At 39.8% G+C, this 15,362-nt stretch overlaps 1 protein-coding gene across 1 annotated transcript in view; it reads right to left on the reverse strand.

The window, feature by feature from the left end:
* The window catches only part of MTHFD2L (methylenetetrahydrofolate dehydrogenase (NADP+ dependent) 2 like), a 147,798-nt gene that overhangs the window by 69,750 nt on the left and 62,686 nt on the right, over positions 1-15,362 (reverse strand). The window contains exon 6 of the mRNA XM_043906475.1: positions 13,330-13,422. Coding sequence (XP_043762410.1) covers positions 13,330-13,422 — 93 coding nt within the window. The remainder of the gene's footprint in view (positions 1-13,329; positions 13,423-15,362) is intronic.

Genomic DNA, 15,362 nt, shown 5'->3' on the forward strand with positions numbered 1-15,362 from the left:
GGTTGCCATTTCCTATTCCAGGGGATCTTCGCAACCCAGGGATTGGATCCATGTCTCCTGCATTGGCATTGGTAAGTGGATTATTTACCACTGAGCCACCAGGGAACCCAACAGAGGGATAAAGGACTTTTAATGGTTCCTACCATGGTTACGAATGTCATGACCATGTCTGCCTTAATCAGACCCTCCAGAGTTGAATGGACACCATAGGAGTAGAATTATAAATAGAAAAAATATATTGGATGAACAGAAAAATAGCCTAAATGAATAGGAAAAACTACAGAGTATATTTAAAGCATGTAGAATTTTCATTTCTGATCCTACTTTAAAAAAAAAAAAGAATGAATTTAAGTCAATAGATTATTCAAGCAAAAATTAAGCAGATCAGGCTCAGAAAACAGATATCAGACCATAAAGTACTGAGAAAATAATTTGTTCCTATTTTTACAAAGCATTTAACCAATAAATAAGCATGAGAAATGCAGGTACTGAAATCAGGCTTTCTCTGATGAAAAAAAATTATTTGACAATAAAATAGGCTGTGAGAATTAAGACTGGAAAAAGCAGGTCAACTGGGAAATTTAACCAAACTATATAATGGAAATCAAATGCATTGAATGATAAAGAATAATTATGCCAAATTTACTGTGAACATACCAGAAACACAAGCATGAACAGAAAATATAAGCTGTGAGACATATTTATTAATGATGTTTAAGTTTATATGTGGAAAGATTCAATATTTATGAATTTAAGATAATCATTCTGTTTTTAGAGTATAATTTTGTCTCTACTATTATGGGTGTATGGGACTTACGCCAACCAACCAGCATCAGATATGACGTTAACTATGCAATCCACATAACTTTGCTATACAAAAGTTGTTTGATAACACTTGTGTAAAGCATAAAATATGCCTTAATATTATTAATATGTAAAATTTAAATACATCAGGCTAACACAAGATGATATGGAATGTCTTTATTTTAAAAACTCCTCTTAAACATCACATTGTGAATTTTGAAGTGTAACAATATAATAAAAGAGGAAGAGAATGGAATTGATTATATAAATACTTGTTTTGTCTAGACAAACTCACTTTAAGTGGTTTTATCCATGCCTCAGTGTCTAGTACCACTGATGCTAATGACTTCCAAACCTGTCAGCCCGGATTAGAGTTCTCTTCTGAACCCCAAATCCACATATCTCAGGCCTCTGCTGGGTTTCTCCACCTGAATATACTGTGAGTGTTTCAAACTCAACAAGTTCAAATGAGATTGATCATCACCTCCCACCCTCTCATTTCTCCACACAAACCTCGCTTCCCTGCATGCTCTCCCTTGTTAATAGTAACACCATATGCCCAGGATCCAAAGCCAGAAAGTCTAGTCGACTTTTTCTTTCTCTGGCTGATTTTCGACTATTTCTTATATTAGTTTAGAACCACATCAATGCTACTCCCAACCGCATCCCTGCCCATGGGCTACCAGAGTAACCCTTCAAAGATTTAAATATCATCATGTTATTCCAATGCTTACACCTATTTAAAGTTTACCCTTTCCCCAACCCTTCACCCCTGGTAACGGTAAGTTTGCTCTTTAAGTGTGTGAGTCTGTTTCTGTTTTGTAAATAAGTACATTTGTATTTTTTTTTTTTGATTCTGCATTTAAGTGATATCATGAAATATTTGTCTTTCTCCGTCTGAATTAGGGAGTTTGGAATTGACATGCACACACTGCTATATTTAAAATGGATAATCAACAAGGACCTACTGTATAGCACAGGGGACTCTGTTCAATATTATTTAACAAGCTAAATGGGAAAAGAATGCAGGAGACATAGGTTCGATCGCTCGGTGGGGAAGAGCCCCTGCAGGAGCAAATGGCACCCCACTCCAGGATTCTTGCCTCGAGAGTCCCATGGACAGAGGAGCCTGGCAGGCTGTAGTCTGTGGGGTCACAGAGAGTCAGACACAACTGAGTGACTAAGAACACACACTACACGTAAAGTAGATAATCAACCAGGACTTACTGTATAGCACAAGGAACTCTACCCAGTTCTCTGTAATAACCTATACGGAAAAGAGTCTGACTACATACACGTATATTTATAACTGAATCACTTTGCACCTGAAACTATCACAACATTTTTAATCACCTACACTACAATTGAAAATAAAAAGTTAAAAAGAAATAATAAAGGAAGTTCTTCGGGTTAAGAGAAAATGATATGAGAAATGAGAAATATATGCATATTTATGAAATATTTTTCTCATTAAAATTTATTCTAAATATAATTGACTATTTAGCAAATATAACAGCAGCATATCATGGGGTTTACTACGATACACAAGTAAAATGTACAACAGTAGCACAGAGGATGGAAGGGGAAAATGTAAGTATGTTTTTGTAAGTTTCTTACATTAAAAGTGAAGTGGTATGTTACAAAAATAAAGTTTAATCCATAACTTATGTGATAAAATCCAAATCTCTTCATTTATCTTGCTGTCTGATTCTTTCTGAATGCTATTTCATCTTTCACCACTCACAGAGAAGCATCGCTTTGAAAGAGTTAACATTTTAACATTCAAGAAATCAGTCCTGGATATTCATTGGAAGGACTGATGCTGAAGCTGAAACTCCAATACTTTGGCTACCTGATGCAAAGAACTAACTTACTGGAAGAGACCCTGATGCTGGGAAAGACTGAAGGCAGGAGGAGAAGGGGACGACAGAGGATGAGATGGTTGGATGGCATCACCGACTTGATGGACAGGAGTTTGAGTAAGCTACGGGAGTTGTGATGGACAAGGAAGCCTGGTGTGCCCCAGTCCATGGGGGTCCCGAAGAGTCAGACACATCTGAGCAATTGAACTGAACCAAACATTTTTTTATATATGCACAATATTTTACTGGAGTGGAAAGTAGCACCCCATTTAAGAATTCTTGCCTGCAAGGTTCAATGGGCAGAGGAGCCAAGTGGGCTACAATCCATGGGGTCACGAAGAGCCAGGCAAGTCTGAGAAACCACGCACACACACATAGTGGTTTACAGCTTTAAGCTTCTGGGAGTCCCCAGGGGATTTCTGCTCACTCTGTGGGATGGAACCCCACTCAACCATTTCGCCTGCAGGGTCAGTGAGACATAGCTCTCAGTCCTCGGTGGCACATCCTCTGCCTCTCTGTCTGTCTGTCTGTCTGTCTCTGTTTCTCTCTGCTTTTCTCCATCTTTGTCTGTGTGTCTCTGTCCCTCTTGGTCTCTGTCTCTCTATCTCTCTACTCTCTGTCTTTCTGTTTCTCTCTTTAATAGACAACCAGACATAAACATATCTACCCACAAATATTTCTAGTACTGTATCAGCAAACTGTATTATACTAATTTGTACATCTTTCTCCTCTGCTAGGCTCTGAATTTCCCAAGAGCTGAATCTGTAATTTATGTATCTTTGTTTTCCAGCACCTGATGGAGAGCAAAATTAATATCTTTTCAAAGAAAGAACGAGCCTGAGGCTATATGTACAGATTTATTTCTGTACAGCGCTGCAGCACTTTTTACAATCACAGTAAATTGGAAATAACACACTTATCCATCAACAGAAAATGGATACTCAGTCAACGGAGTATTATACAGCTAGTGCTGCATGTATTTATACGGGCAAATCTCCAAAGCATGATGTTAACCAGAACAAAGCAAGTTGCAGAAACATACAGCATGTAGAAATTGAAAATACAATATTTAGATATGACAAACTTGATTGATGCTTGCAACATTGTTCTTTTGCTATATTTAAAAAGCACATTTTAAATATTTCATAATGTAAAATGTTTAAAGACATGCCATAAAAACATAGCAAAGCAATAATTCCAACTAGGGATTGAACCCAGGCCCTTGGCAATGAGAGCATGAAGTTCTAACCACTGGACCACCAGGAAATTCCCAAGCCCTGTGCTTTTTACACTACTCTATACCATTGAAAATAATTGAAAAAAATTGAGAGAAATGATAAATTTAGGAAAGCAGAAAGGAATTATAAATGGAGAAACAGAGGCCAAAGGGGACAAGATAAAGAATCAGACATAGGATACGGAAGAACAGTAGCTTCAGTCAGACCGTGAAATGGGTGAGCATCCACTCAGGAAGCAGCCAGGACTGTGAGTGAGCAAGCTCCACTCCCGAGCTGCATGAGCTTCCGATGGTGGAGCAGAGTATTTCCGTGCCCCACCCCTTGGAACTTCCAGTCATCCTGAAATTTACTAACCTGGCTTCAAGGAGGAGGAAACCTACCAGAGGGAAAGCTCTGAGCTTAGGATGTTGTGTAATGGGAGTGTGTCTAAAACTTGATAATACGATGGGAGAAGCAGTGGAAAGAAGTTAGTTGGTCAGCTGGCATTTTATGACAAGTAAGTATGAATATTCCAAATTACTGAATTGCCCATTTATCCTGCTTTATATTACAGTGTCTATCATTAAAAGTGTTGCAATAGAGACGCTTCAGTTACGACTGTGAAGGTTCATTCATCACGCTGGCGGAGAGAGCTTAGTGGACAAAACACCAGCTTTCACCGGCTATGACACTCTGCAGCCAGAAGTTAATATGCTAGTGGCATTGACTCAGCAGTTCATCTTCTGAATGAAGCTAATTCCACAGAGTTTACTCAGATGGGTGGAGGGTCCTTTGGATAATGTCTGGGAAAAACATTGCCTATCTTGTCTGGATAATCAAGATTCCTACAACTTTTACAAACTAAAGATTTCCCCCATCTTCCTGTAAGCATGAGATGTGGCTGAGCCAAAGGCCTTATCCATATTCTTAAAATTGGTTCCTTAATCTGTCTTCTTTCCCCTGTTTTACCATTATCTTACACAAAGCCAATTTAGCCTTCCCCTAAACTACTTCTTTTCATTCAACTAATACTCTAATTATATTTTTGTTCTTAAAATTTCTATGTTATATTGGAGTGTAGTTGATTTACAATGTTGTATTAGTTTCAGGTGTTCAGCAAGGTGACTCAGTTATGCATATACATATATCTATCCTTTTTCAGAGTCTTTTTCCATATAGGTTATTACAGAGTATTGAGTAGAGTTCCTTGTGCTTTACAGTAAGTCCTGGTTGATAATCTATTTTACATAGAGTGTGTGTGCTTAGTCACTCAGTTGTGTCTAACTCTTGTGACCCCATGGACTGCAGCCTGCCAGGCTCCTCTGTCCATGGATCTCGAGGCAAGAATACTGGAGTGGGTTGCCATTTCCTCCTCCAGAGGATCTTCCTGATCCAGGGATCAAACCTGCATCTCCTATGTCTCCTGCACTGCAGGCAATTTCTTTTCCCACTGAGCCATCTTAATCCTAACCTTCTAATTTATACCTCCCCCTTTTCTTTCTCCTTTCTTACTATATTTTAGATGTCTATAACAGTCTCCTTATTTTCTTCAACCCGCTCATAAGTTTTAATCTTAAAAATGTTTTAATCTTTAAAATCAATCCATTCATCCACCTAATGACATGAACTGATTTTTTATAAACATATCTTTCACCTTTATGGCTTTATCAATTTACAGTGACAAAGTAGGAAGTTTCAGTTCAGTCATTTCAGTTCAGTCACTCAGCCATGTCTGACTCTTTGCGACCCCATGAATCGCAGCACACCAGGCCTCCCTGTCCATCACCAACTCCAGGAGTTTGCTCAAACTCATGTCCATCGAGTCGGTGATGCCATCCAACCACCTCATCCTCTGCCATCCCCTTCTCCTCCTGCCCCCAATCCCTCCCAGCATCAGGGTCTTTTCATGTGAGTCAACTCTTCTCATGAGGTGGCCAAAGTATTGAAGTTTCAGCCTCAGCATCAGTCCTTCCAATGAACACCCAGGACTGATCTGCTTTAGGATGGACTGGTTGGATCTCCTTGCAGTCCAAGGGACTCTCAAGAGTCTTCTCCAACATCACAGTTCAAAAGCATCAATTCTTCGGCGCTCAGCTTTCTTCACAGTCCGACTCTCACATCCATACATGACCACTGGAAAAACCATAGCCTTGACTAGAGGGACCTTTGTTGGCAAAGTAATGTCTCTGCTTTTTAATATGCTATCTAGGTTGGTCATAACTTTCCTTCCAAAGAGTAAGCATCTTTTAATTTCATGACTGCAATCACCATCTGCAGTGATTTTGGAACACAAAAAAAGTCTGACACTGTTTCCACTGTTTCCCCATCTATTTCCCATGAAGTGATGGGACCAGATGCCATGATCTTAGTTTTCTGAATGTTGAGCTTTAACCCAACTTTTTCACTCTCCTCTTTCACTTTCATCAAGAGGCTTTTTAGTTCCTCTTCACTTTCTGCCATAAGGGTGGTGTCATCTGTATATCTGAGGTTATTGATATTTCTCCCGGCAATCTTGATTCCAGCTTGTGCTTCGTCCAGCCCAGCGTTTCACATGATGTACTCTGCATATAAGTTAAATAAGCAGGGTGACAATATACAGCCTTGACGTACTCCTTTTCCTATTTGGAACCAGTCTGTTGGTCCATGTCAAGTTCTAACTGTTGCTTCCTGACCTGCATACAGGTTTCTCAAGAGGCAGGTCAGATGGTCTGGTATGCCCATCTCTTTCAGAATTTTCCACAGTTTATTGTGATCCACACAGTCAAAGGCTTTGGCATGGTCAATAAAGCAGAAGTAGATGTTTTTCTGGAACTCTCTTGCTTTTTTGATGATCCAGTGGATGTTGGAAATTTGATCTCTGGTTCCTCTGCCTTTTCTAAAATCAGCTTGAACATCTGGAAGTTCACGGTTCACGTATTGCTGAAGCCTGGCTTGGAGAATTTTGAGCATTACTTTACTAGCGTGTGAGATGAGTGAAATTGTGCAGTAGTTTGAGCATTCTTCGGGATTGCCTTTCTTTGGGATTGGAATGAAAACTGACCTTTTCCAGTCCTGTGGCCACTGCTGAGTTTTCCAAATTTGCTGGTATATTGAGTGCAGCACTTTCACAGCATCATCTTTCAGGATTTGAAATAGCTCAACTGGAATTCCATCACCTCCACTAGCTTTGTTTATAGTGATGCTTCCTAAGGCCCACTTGACTTCACATTCTAGGATGTCTGGCTCTAGGTGAGTGATCACACCATCGTGATTATCTGGGTTGTGAAGATTTTTTTTATACAGTTCTTCTGTGTATTCTTGCCATCTCTTCTTAATGTCTTCTGCTTCTGTTAGGTCCAGACCATTTCGTCCTTTATCAAACCCATCTTTCATAAAATGTTCCCTTGATATCTCTAATGAAGAGATCTCTAGTCTTTCCCATTTTGTTGTTTTCCTCTATTTCTTTGCATTGATCGCTGAGGAAGGCTTTCTTACCTCTCCTGACTATTCTTTGGAACTCTGAATTCAAATGGGAATATCTTTCCTTTTCTCTTTTGCTTTTCACTTTTCTTCTTTTTGCAGCTATTTGTAAGGCCTCCTCAGACAGTCATTTTGCTTTTTTGCATTTCTTTTCCATGGGGATGGTCTTGATCCCTGTCTCCTGTACAATGTCATGAACCTCCGTCCATAGTTCATCAGGCACTCTGTCTATCAGATCTAGTCCCTTAAATCTATTTCTCACTTCCACTGTATAGTCATAAGGGATTTGATTTAGGTCATACCTGAATGGTCTAGTGGTTTTCCCTTCTTTCTTCAATTTAAGTCTGAATTTGGCACTAAGGAGTTCATGATCTGAGCCACAGTCAGGTCCAGGTCTTTTTTTTTTTTGCTGACTGTATAGAGCTTCTCCATCTTTGGCTGCAAAGAATACAATCAATCTGATTTTGGTGTTGACCATCTGGTGATGTCCATGTGTAGAGTCTAATCTTGTGTTGTTGGAAGAGGGTGTTTGCTATGACCAGTGAGTTCTCTTGATAAAACTCTATTAGCCTTTGCCCTGCTTCATTCTGTCCTCCAAGGCCAAATATGCCTGTTACTCCAGGTGTCTCTTGACTTCCTACTTTTGAATTCCAGTCCCCTATAATGAAAAGTACATCTTTTTTGGGTGTTAGTTCTAAAAGGTCTTGTAGGTCTTCATAGAACCATTCAACTTCAGCTTCTTCAGTGTTACTGGTTGGGGCATAGGTTTGGATTACCGTGATATTGAATGGTTTGCTTTGGAAATGAACAGAGATCATTCTGTCATTTTTGAGATTGAATCCAAGTACTGCATTTTGGACCCTTTTGTTGACCATGATGGCTACTCCATTTCTTCTAAGGGATCACATGGACCACAGCCTTGTCTAACTCAATGAAACTAAGCCATGCCATGTGGGGCCACCCAAGACAGACAGGTCATGGTGGAGAGGCCTGACAGAATGTGGTCCACTGGAGAAGGGAATGGCAAACCACTTCAGTATTCTTGCCTTGAGAACCCCATGAACAGTATGAAAAGGCAAAATGATAGGATACTCAAAGAGAAACTCCCCAGGTCGGTAGGTACCCAATATGCTACTGGAGATCAGTGGAGAAATAACTCCAGAAAGAATGAAGGGATGGAGCCAAAGCAAAAACAATACCCATTTGTGGATGTGACTGGTGATAGAAGCAAGGTCTGATGCTGTAAAGAGCAATATTGCATAGGAACCTGGAACGTTAGGTCCATGAATCAAGGCAAATTGGAAGTGGTCAAACAGGAGATGGCAAAAGGAAGTTTAGTAGTCATAAAAATAATGTTATCTCTAAGTGAATCAACCAATATCTTAGACTAACAATTTCATCCTTATAAAAGTATTCTTAAATATTTATCAGTTAAGTTTATATCAACTTGAAGAAATCCTTGCTCCAACTGTAATCTCAAGATGAACTACAGGACACATTTACTGAGTACCCACTATGGGTCAGATAACGTTCTAAGCACTTGGCTAAAAAGAGAGCCAACAACAACAACAAAAGCCAGACCCGTCCCCGCTCTAGTCTAGTGAGGGTGACAGGCAACCATACACAGGTGCTAAGTGCTATAAGCATGGTTCCGGATAATACCCTAGAAACAGACTCATGCTTTCTGTGAACTCAGAGGTAGCTATAGAGACTTAAGCTTCTTATTTCTAAGTGCAGTTTGACAATCTGATTTTCAGATCTGAGCTTCTGTGTGTTAGTTACTCAGTCATGTCCTGACTCTTTGCGACCCCAGGGATTGTAGCCCGCAAGGCTCCTCTGTCCATGGAATTCTCCAGGCAAGAATACTGGAGTGGGTAGCCATTCCCTTTTCCAGGGAATCTTCCCGATCAAGGGATCGAACCTTTGTCTCATTATGTCTCCTGCATTGGCAGGCGGGTTCTTTACCGCTAGTGCTACTTGGGAAGCAGTCTGACGATCTGATTTTCAAATCTGAGCTTCTAAATTAGTCCAATTCTTGATTTTTGAAAGTATATATTTAAAAAGTAAATGATGCACAGTTAAACCTATGGCAATTTGAGAAACTGGAGGGGTGAGGTTAATATAAGCTAATTTTATTCATGCCCCAGGATCTTCACAAAATGATTTCCTTTTTTACCTTTTTCTTGTTCAAGCCCATTCTGAGATTTCATCATTACATTCTGCACTGTCATTTCTCAAACATTATTAAACTTTCTGGTACATTACACCCTGCTCCTCCTTCTACTGTTCCCGACTTTTAGATGCAACTGCTTCCATATATGCTGACGTCTTCATTATGATAATGATCCAGCCCTCCCTGTCCCAGAAACTCTGCTATTAGATCACTATCTCCTTCTTTAATACCCACTGCTAATTGTATTTATTTATTCCCCACACATGATGATGTGGTCATTTCAGAAATATTTCATTCTTGTTGTCTGGTTATATGGAATTTCTTTTTTACATTAATTTATACTTTACCATAATTTACCAATATCTACATATTTTACCCTTAAATTCTCCTGGTGTTTATTAAGGAAGTGGAAATGTAGCAATCTTTAGTTATTTCTTATAATTCTCAATTCTCTTCCCTGAAATTTCCCATTATCCAAATATTTATTTCTTGGGGATGACGGGAGGGCTCTGTATAGGGCAGTCTTCCAGCTTTCAGAAAACTTTAGTATCTATTAATAGTTGGAGGATTAGAACTAGAATACAAGGCAGAAGCAAGACCTGACCGCACTGCTCTCATTCAAAATGTCAGTTCTGACTCCCTCAGGATAAGGATGAAGCGTGCCCAGCCGGCTGTTTGCAGTAGGTGCACACCTGACTGGCGCCCTCTGGTGGTAAGTGGCTATCCTGAGCGGGATGGCTGCTGCTTACAGTCTCCACAGAGGCTCTACCGCTAGAAGCCCGAGTACCTCCTGGCTTAGTGGCTCAGATGGTAAGGAATCAGCCTGCAGTGCAGGAGACCTGGGTTAGATCCCTGGGAAGGGAAGATCCTCTGGAGAAAGGAATGGCTGCCCCCTCCAGTATTCTTGCCTGGAGAATTCCACGGACAGAGAAGCCTAATGGGCTATATATAGTTCAAGCAGTTCAAAAGAGTCGGACATGACCGATGGACTATCACTTTCACTTGTTCATTTTATATAGGCTTGGCTCCTCCTTTCCCTTCTCTTATTTTCCTTTGTCTTTTCCTGTCTTATTTTTAATGCCTTGTATTCAGTGCTGATTTGTTGTTTTTGTTCAGTCGTTCAGTCATGTCTGACTCTTTGCGACCCCATGGACCGCAGCACGCCAGGATTCCCCGTCCTTCACCATCTCCCGGAGCTTGTTCAAACCCATATCCATTGAGTCGGTGATGCCATCCAAACATCTCGTCCTCTGTCGTCCCCTTCTCCTCCTGCCCTCAATCTTTCCCAGCATCAGGTACTTTTCCAATGAGTCAGCTCTTCCCATCAGGTGGCCAAAGTACTGTAGCTTCAGCTTCAGCATCAGTCCTTCCAATGAATATTCAGGATTGATCTCCTTTAGGATGGACTGGTTTGATCTCCTTGCAGTCCAAGGGACTCTTAAGAGTCTTGTCCAACACCACAGTTTGAAAGCATCAATTCTCAGGTGCTCAGCCTTCTTTATAGTACAACTCTCACATCCATACATGACTACTAGAAAAAAGATAGCTTTGACTAGATGGACTTTTGTTGGCAAAGTAATGTCTCTGCTTTTTAATATGCTGTCTAGGTTTGTTATAGCTTTTCTTTCAAGAAGCAAGCATCTTTTAATTTCATGGCTGCAATTACCATCTGCAGTCATTTTGGAGCCCCCCAAAATAAATTCTCTCACTGTTTCCACTGTTTTCCCATCTATTTGCCATGAACTAATGGGATGGGATGCCATGATCTTAGTTTTCTGAATGTTGAGCTTTAACCCAACTTTTTCACTTTCCTCTTTCACCTTCACCAAAAGGCTATTAAGTTCCCCCTGCCATAAGGATGGTATCATCACATATCTGAGGTTATTGATATTTCTCCCGGCAATCTTGATTCCAGCTTGTGCTTCATCCAGCCCAGCATTTCTCATGATGTGCTCTGCATATAAGTTAAATAAGCAGGGTGACAACATACAGCCTTGACGTACTCCTTTCCCAGTTTGGAACCAGTCAGTTCTTCCATGTCTGGTTCTATCTGTTGCTTCTCGACCTGAATACGGGTTTTTTGGGAGACAGGCAAGAATTTTCCACAGTTTGTTGTGATTCACACAGTCAAAGGCTTTAGCATAGTAAATGAAGCAGAAGTAGACGTTTTTCTGGAAATCTCTTGCTTTTTCTATGATCTCACAGATGTTGGCAATTTGATCTCTTGTTCCTTTGCCTTTTACAAAGTGCTGATTTAAGCCTTTACAAAGGAGCATACAGTGAGTCCATAGCAGGAACTCAAGAATGTATACTTGTGACATAAGCTTTGATTTAGTCACAAAGAATGTCAGTGGTTCTGAAAAGAGGATTTTGATCACACATTTGTCATTTTTTTTATCAAAATAAAAAAAAAACACCATGAACTGAATGCACACTGAGGGATGTTACTCCACTAGAAGAAAATATGCATTTAATGTCATAATTGATAAATGGGAAATGGGGTCAATGGTGGAACAGTCTTTATAAGTTGGTAATACTGGAGTCAACAGCACCGATAATGTAAATTTCATTCTGTCTAAAGTTAGAGATAAACCAGGAAGATCACTCTAATTTCTCTCTGTTCACCAAATCCTGGGACTGGTGTGTGAATCCTAGTATTTCTAAAAAGGAGTCGGTATTTGTCTCTGCTAATATATCAGCTGGTGCACAGCGTTTTACTTAATGTTGACCTGTGGTGTGAAAACTCTTAGTGCCTCTCTAAACATCTGATGTCAGCTCAGTTCAAAAATTTGCATTTGATATCTCCTGAATATAATTTTTCAGAAAAACAGGAAATGTGATTAGCTTTACCAGTTTACTGGTGACTTCATGAAAATGTAATATTTCTATTTTTACTCTACAAAGAGGCAAATTACTCCACCTGGAATCATCACATATATAGTCTGAGCTTCTGAGAAGGGTCTATATTATTTTAAAAGGGAGTTAAACTTGATTGAAACTAAGTTAAACTATTATCATTCTCTTCATCAAACTCTATTTCTTCTGTAACTTTTACCCTCCCTTTGTAGTTTGTAAATATTTAACAACTTAACTGTAAAGTCTAGAAATTATCAGTAACATCTAATTGATAAACAAAGTGAAAAATGCCCCCATTCAAGCCTTGGATAAAACAAGAAGAGTCACAGTCGTCTGTAATGCAGAAATACTATGTGGCAAGAGTAAAGCTAGAAGTGAAGGGTAGAATTACTTTGTATGTTTGAATATAAAACAAATTAAGGGAAAAATCAAGATTCATTAAATAGAAGTGCAATAACTATTCTCTCTGTTTCTGCTCTTACTGTTCTAGAATCAATGCTCCTTGACACATATAAGTATTATTTTAAAAACATAAGCCAAACCATATCTATCGTTTGCTCACAGCCATCTTTGGCTTATATGAAAGTCCCTGGAGGGTTTTCAAGATCCTACATGAGCTAGCCCTGACTACCTTTTTGACAGCATTTCCTACCAGTCTCCTTTTAACTTATTCATGTTTGGAACCAATCATGCCAGTCAAAGTAATTGTCAAAGTACACATTCATTCTTGTGCTTAATCTGTCATTCCAAAGACTGTTTTGGTTTTCCATAATGAAGTAACAAACGCTAACACAGGCATAATGGACCAATATCTTGACTACCAAAAGACAGAACAGAAGTTAGTTGTACATATACCTAATTCTTCCAAGAAGCTGTTCTTATAGACATGTCAGCAATCAGGGAAGAAATTAGTCTGCTGATGTGACATTTCAACAAATAACAGGCACTAAAGACTTACCTGCAGCAACTATGATAACATCTGCCAACAGAGTATGGATCTTCAGTTGCTCTTTGGGGGTATATCTGTGAGCTATTGTCACAGTTGCATCACCTGGAATGCAGAATAACTTCTATTAGTAATTACTGAGTTTTTTTTTTTTTTAAGTGAGGCTTCAATTCTAGAGGAGTTCCAGTAACATTCTAAGAATCGTAAAATTTCTTTGAAATTATCAAAACACTTTGCAAGCAAAAGCTAGATATGGAAATCTAGTGGCTCAAAATATTGCACCCTTCAATTGACCAGTAGAAAGTCAAATGAGACCAAATAAAGGTATGTGCTGTTCATCATAGGAGATTTGCAAGTAGAGTCCTAGAAACCAAGGATTTGAAAGTTTTATATTGACAGGCCAATACATAGATGCAGGGGATACTAACTGGCTTGATAATAAGATATATAAATATTGAAAGCAACAAAGTAAGTGCAGTGAAAATGGGACAGTGTGCTGTGGAAACACAGGTGAGAAATTGATTTGCCTTGCTTCATGGCAAATGAAAGGGGAAAAAGTGGAAGCAATGACAGGTTTTATTTTCTTAGGCTCCAAAATCACTGTGGGCGGTGATTGCAGACATTAAATTAAAAGATGCTTGTTCCTTGGAAGGAAAGCTATGACCAACCTAGACAGTGTATTAAAAAGCAGAGACATCACCTTGCCTACAAAGGTCCATATGGTCAAAGTTATGGTTTTTCCAGTAGTCACGTATGGATTTGAGAGTTGGACCATAAACAAGGCTGAACGCTGAAGAGCTGAGGCTTTCAAATTGTGGTCCTGGAGAAGACTCTGGAGAGTCCCTTGGATGGCAAGGAGATCAAACTAGTCAATTGTAAGGGAAATCAACTCCGAATACTTGTTGGAAGGATTGATGCTCAAGCTGAAGCTCCTATACTTTGGCCACCTGATGTAAAGAGCTGACTCATTGGAAAAGACCCTGATGCTGGGAAAGACTGAAGGCAAAAAGAGAAGAAGGTAGCAGAGGATGAGATGATTAGATAGTATCACTGACTCAGTGTACATGAATTTGAGCAAACTCCGGGAGAGACTAAAGGACAGGGAAGCCTGGTGTGCTGCAGTCCATGAAGTCACAAAGAGTCAGAAACAACAACAGCTGAGGAGATGCCAAAGAAGGCTTCATAAAGGAGTCAATACACATTTTTAGCTCATGAAATATGAACTGCTGCTGCTGTTAAGTCGCTTCAGTCATGTCCGACTCTGTGTGACCCCATAGACAGCAGCCCACCAGGCTCCCCAGTCCCTGGGATAGTCCAGGCAAGAATACTGGAGTGGGTTGCCATGAAGTATGAACAACAGTATACTAATCAGGGAAAGAATAAAAGGGAATTTCAAATCAAAAGGATAGCAAGAAAAAGTGGACCAACTTTGAGCTTATATGTTCAGGAAATGGTGACATGGTCTAGGATATAGCAGGAAGTACTCCATGCTTTAGTAAAGTGATGTAGGAATAAGAGGAGTTGGCAGTGTGAGGGATACCAGAGCTTAATGTGTGAGCCAAAGAAGGGGAATGAGAGAAAGGCAGTGATGACAGCAGTTAAAGGAAGGACTTCCAGTAGGAACATGGATGTGCTAAACAGGATCTTCTATCTGCTCCTCCCAGATAGCGTGCAAAAGTTACACAGTTAATGACAACAAAAACTGCACAATCCCCCTTTTTAGCAAAACTAGACGACATATTTTTCACAGATTCCAAAAATATGTAACAGTTACCCAGGTGCAGCAGAGTTAGTAGACATCACACAGGGAGAAAGGCAGAAAGAAGTTCAACCAACAACAACATGGCCAGTAGTGGCAGATCTCTGAAAAATGATTACAAAAATATGCTTCCTGAAGGTGAAGGAGGTCACAGCAAATTGCAAAATCTCTCTCTCCTATTGCATGTAGGAATAAAGGCAGAAGAAGCCCTCTTGCACCTCGCATAGTTCACAGTGAGTGGTAACACAAAGACTCAGAGGAGCTGTTTAAGCAGGAAATGGCGTGA

This window comes from Cervus elaphus, chromosome 6 (assembly GCF_910594005.1).
Source record: "Cervus elaphus chromosome 6, mCerEla1.1, whole genome shotgun sequence".
In the NCBI taxonomy this organism is placed as follows: domain Eukaryota; kingdom Metazoa; phylum Chordata; class Mammalia; order Artiodactyla; family Cervidae; genus Cervus; species Cervus elaphus.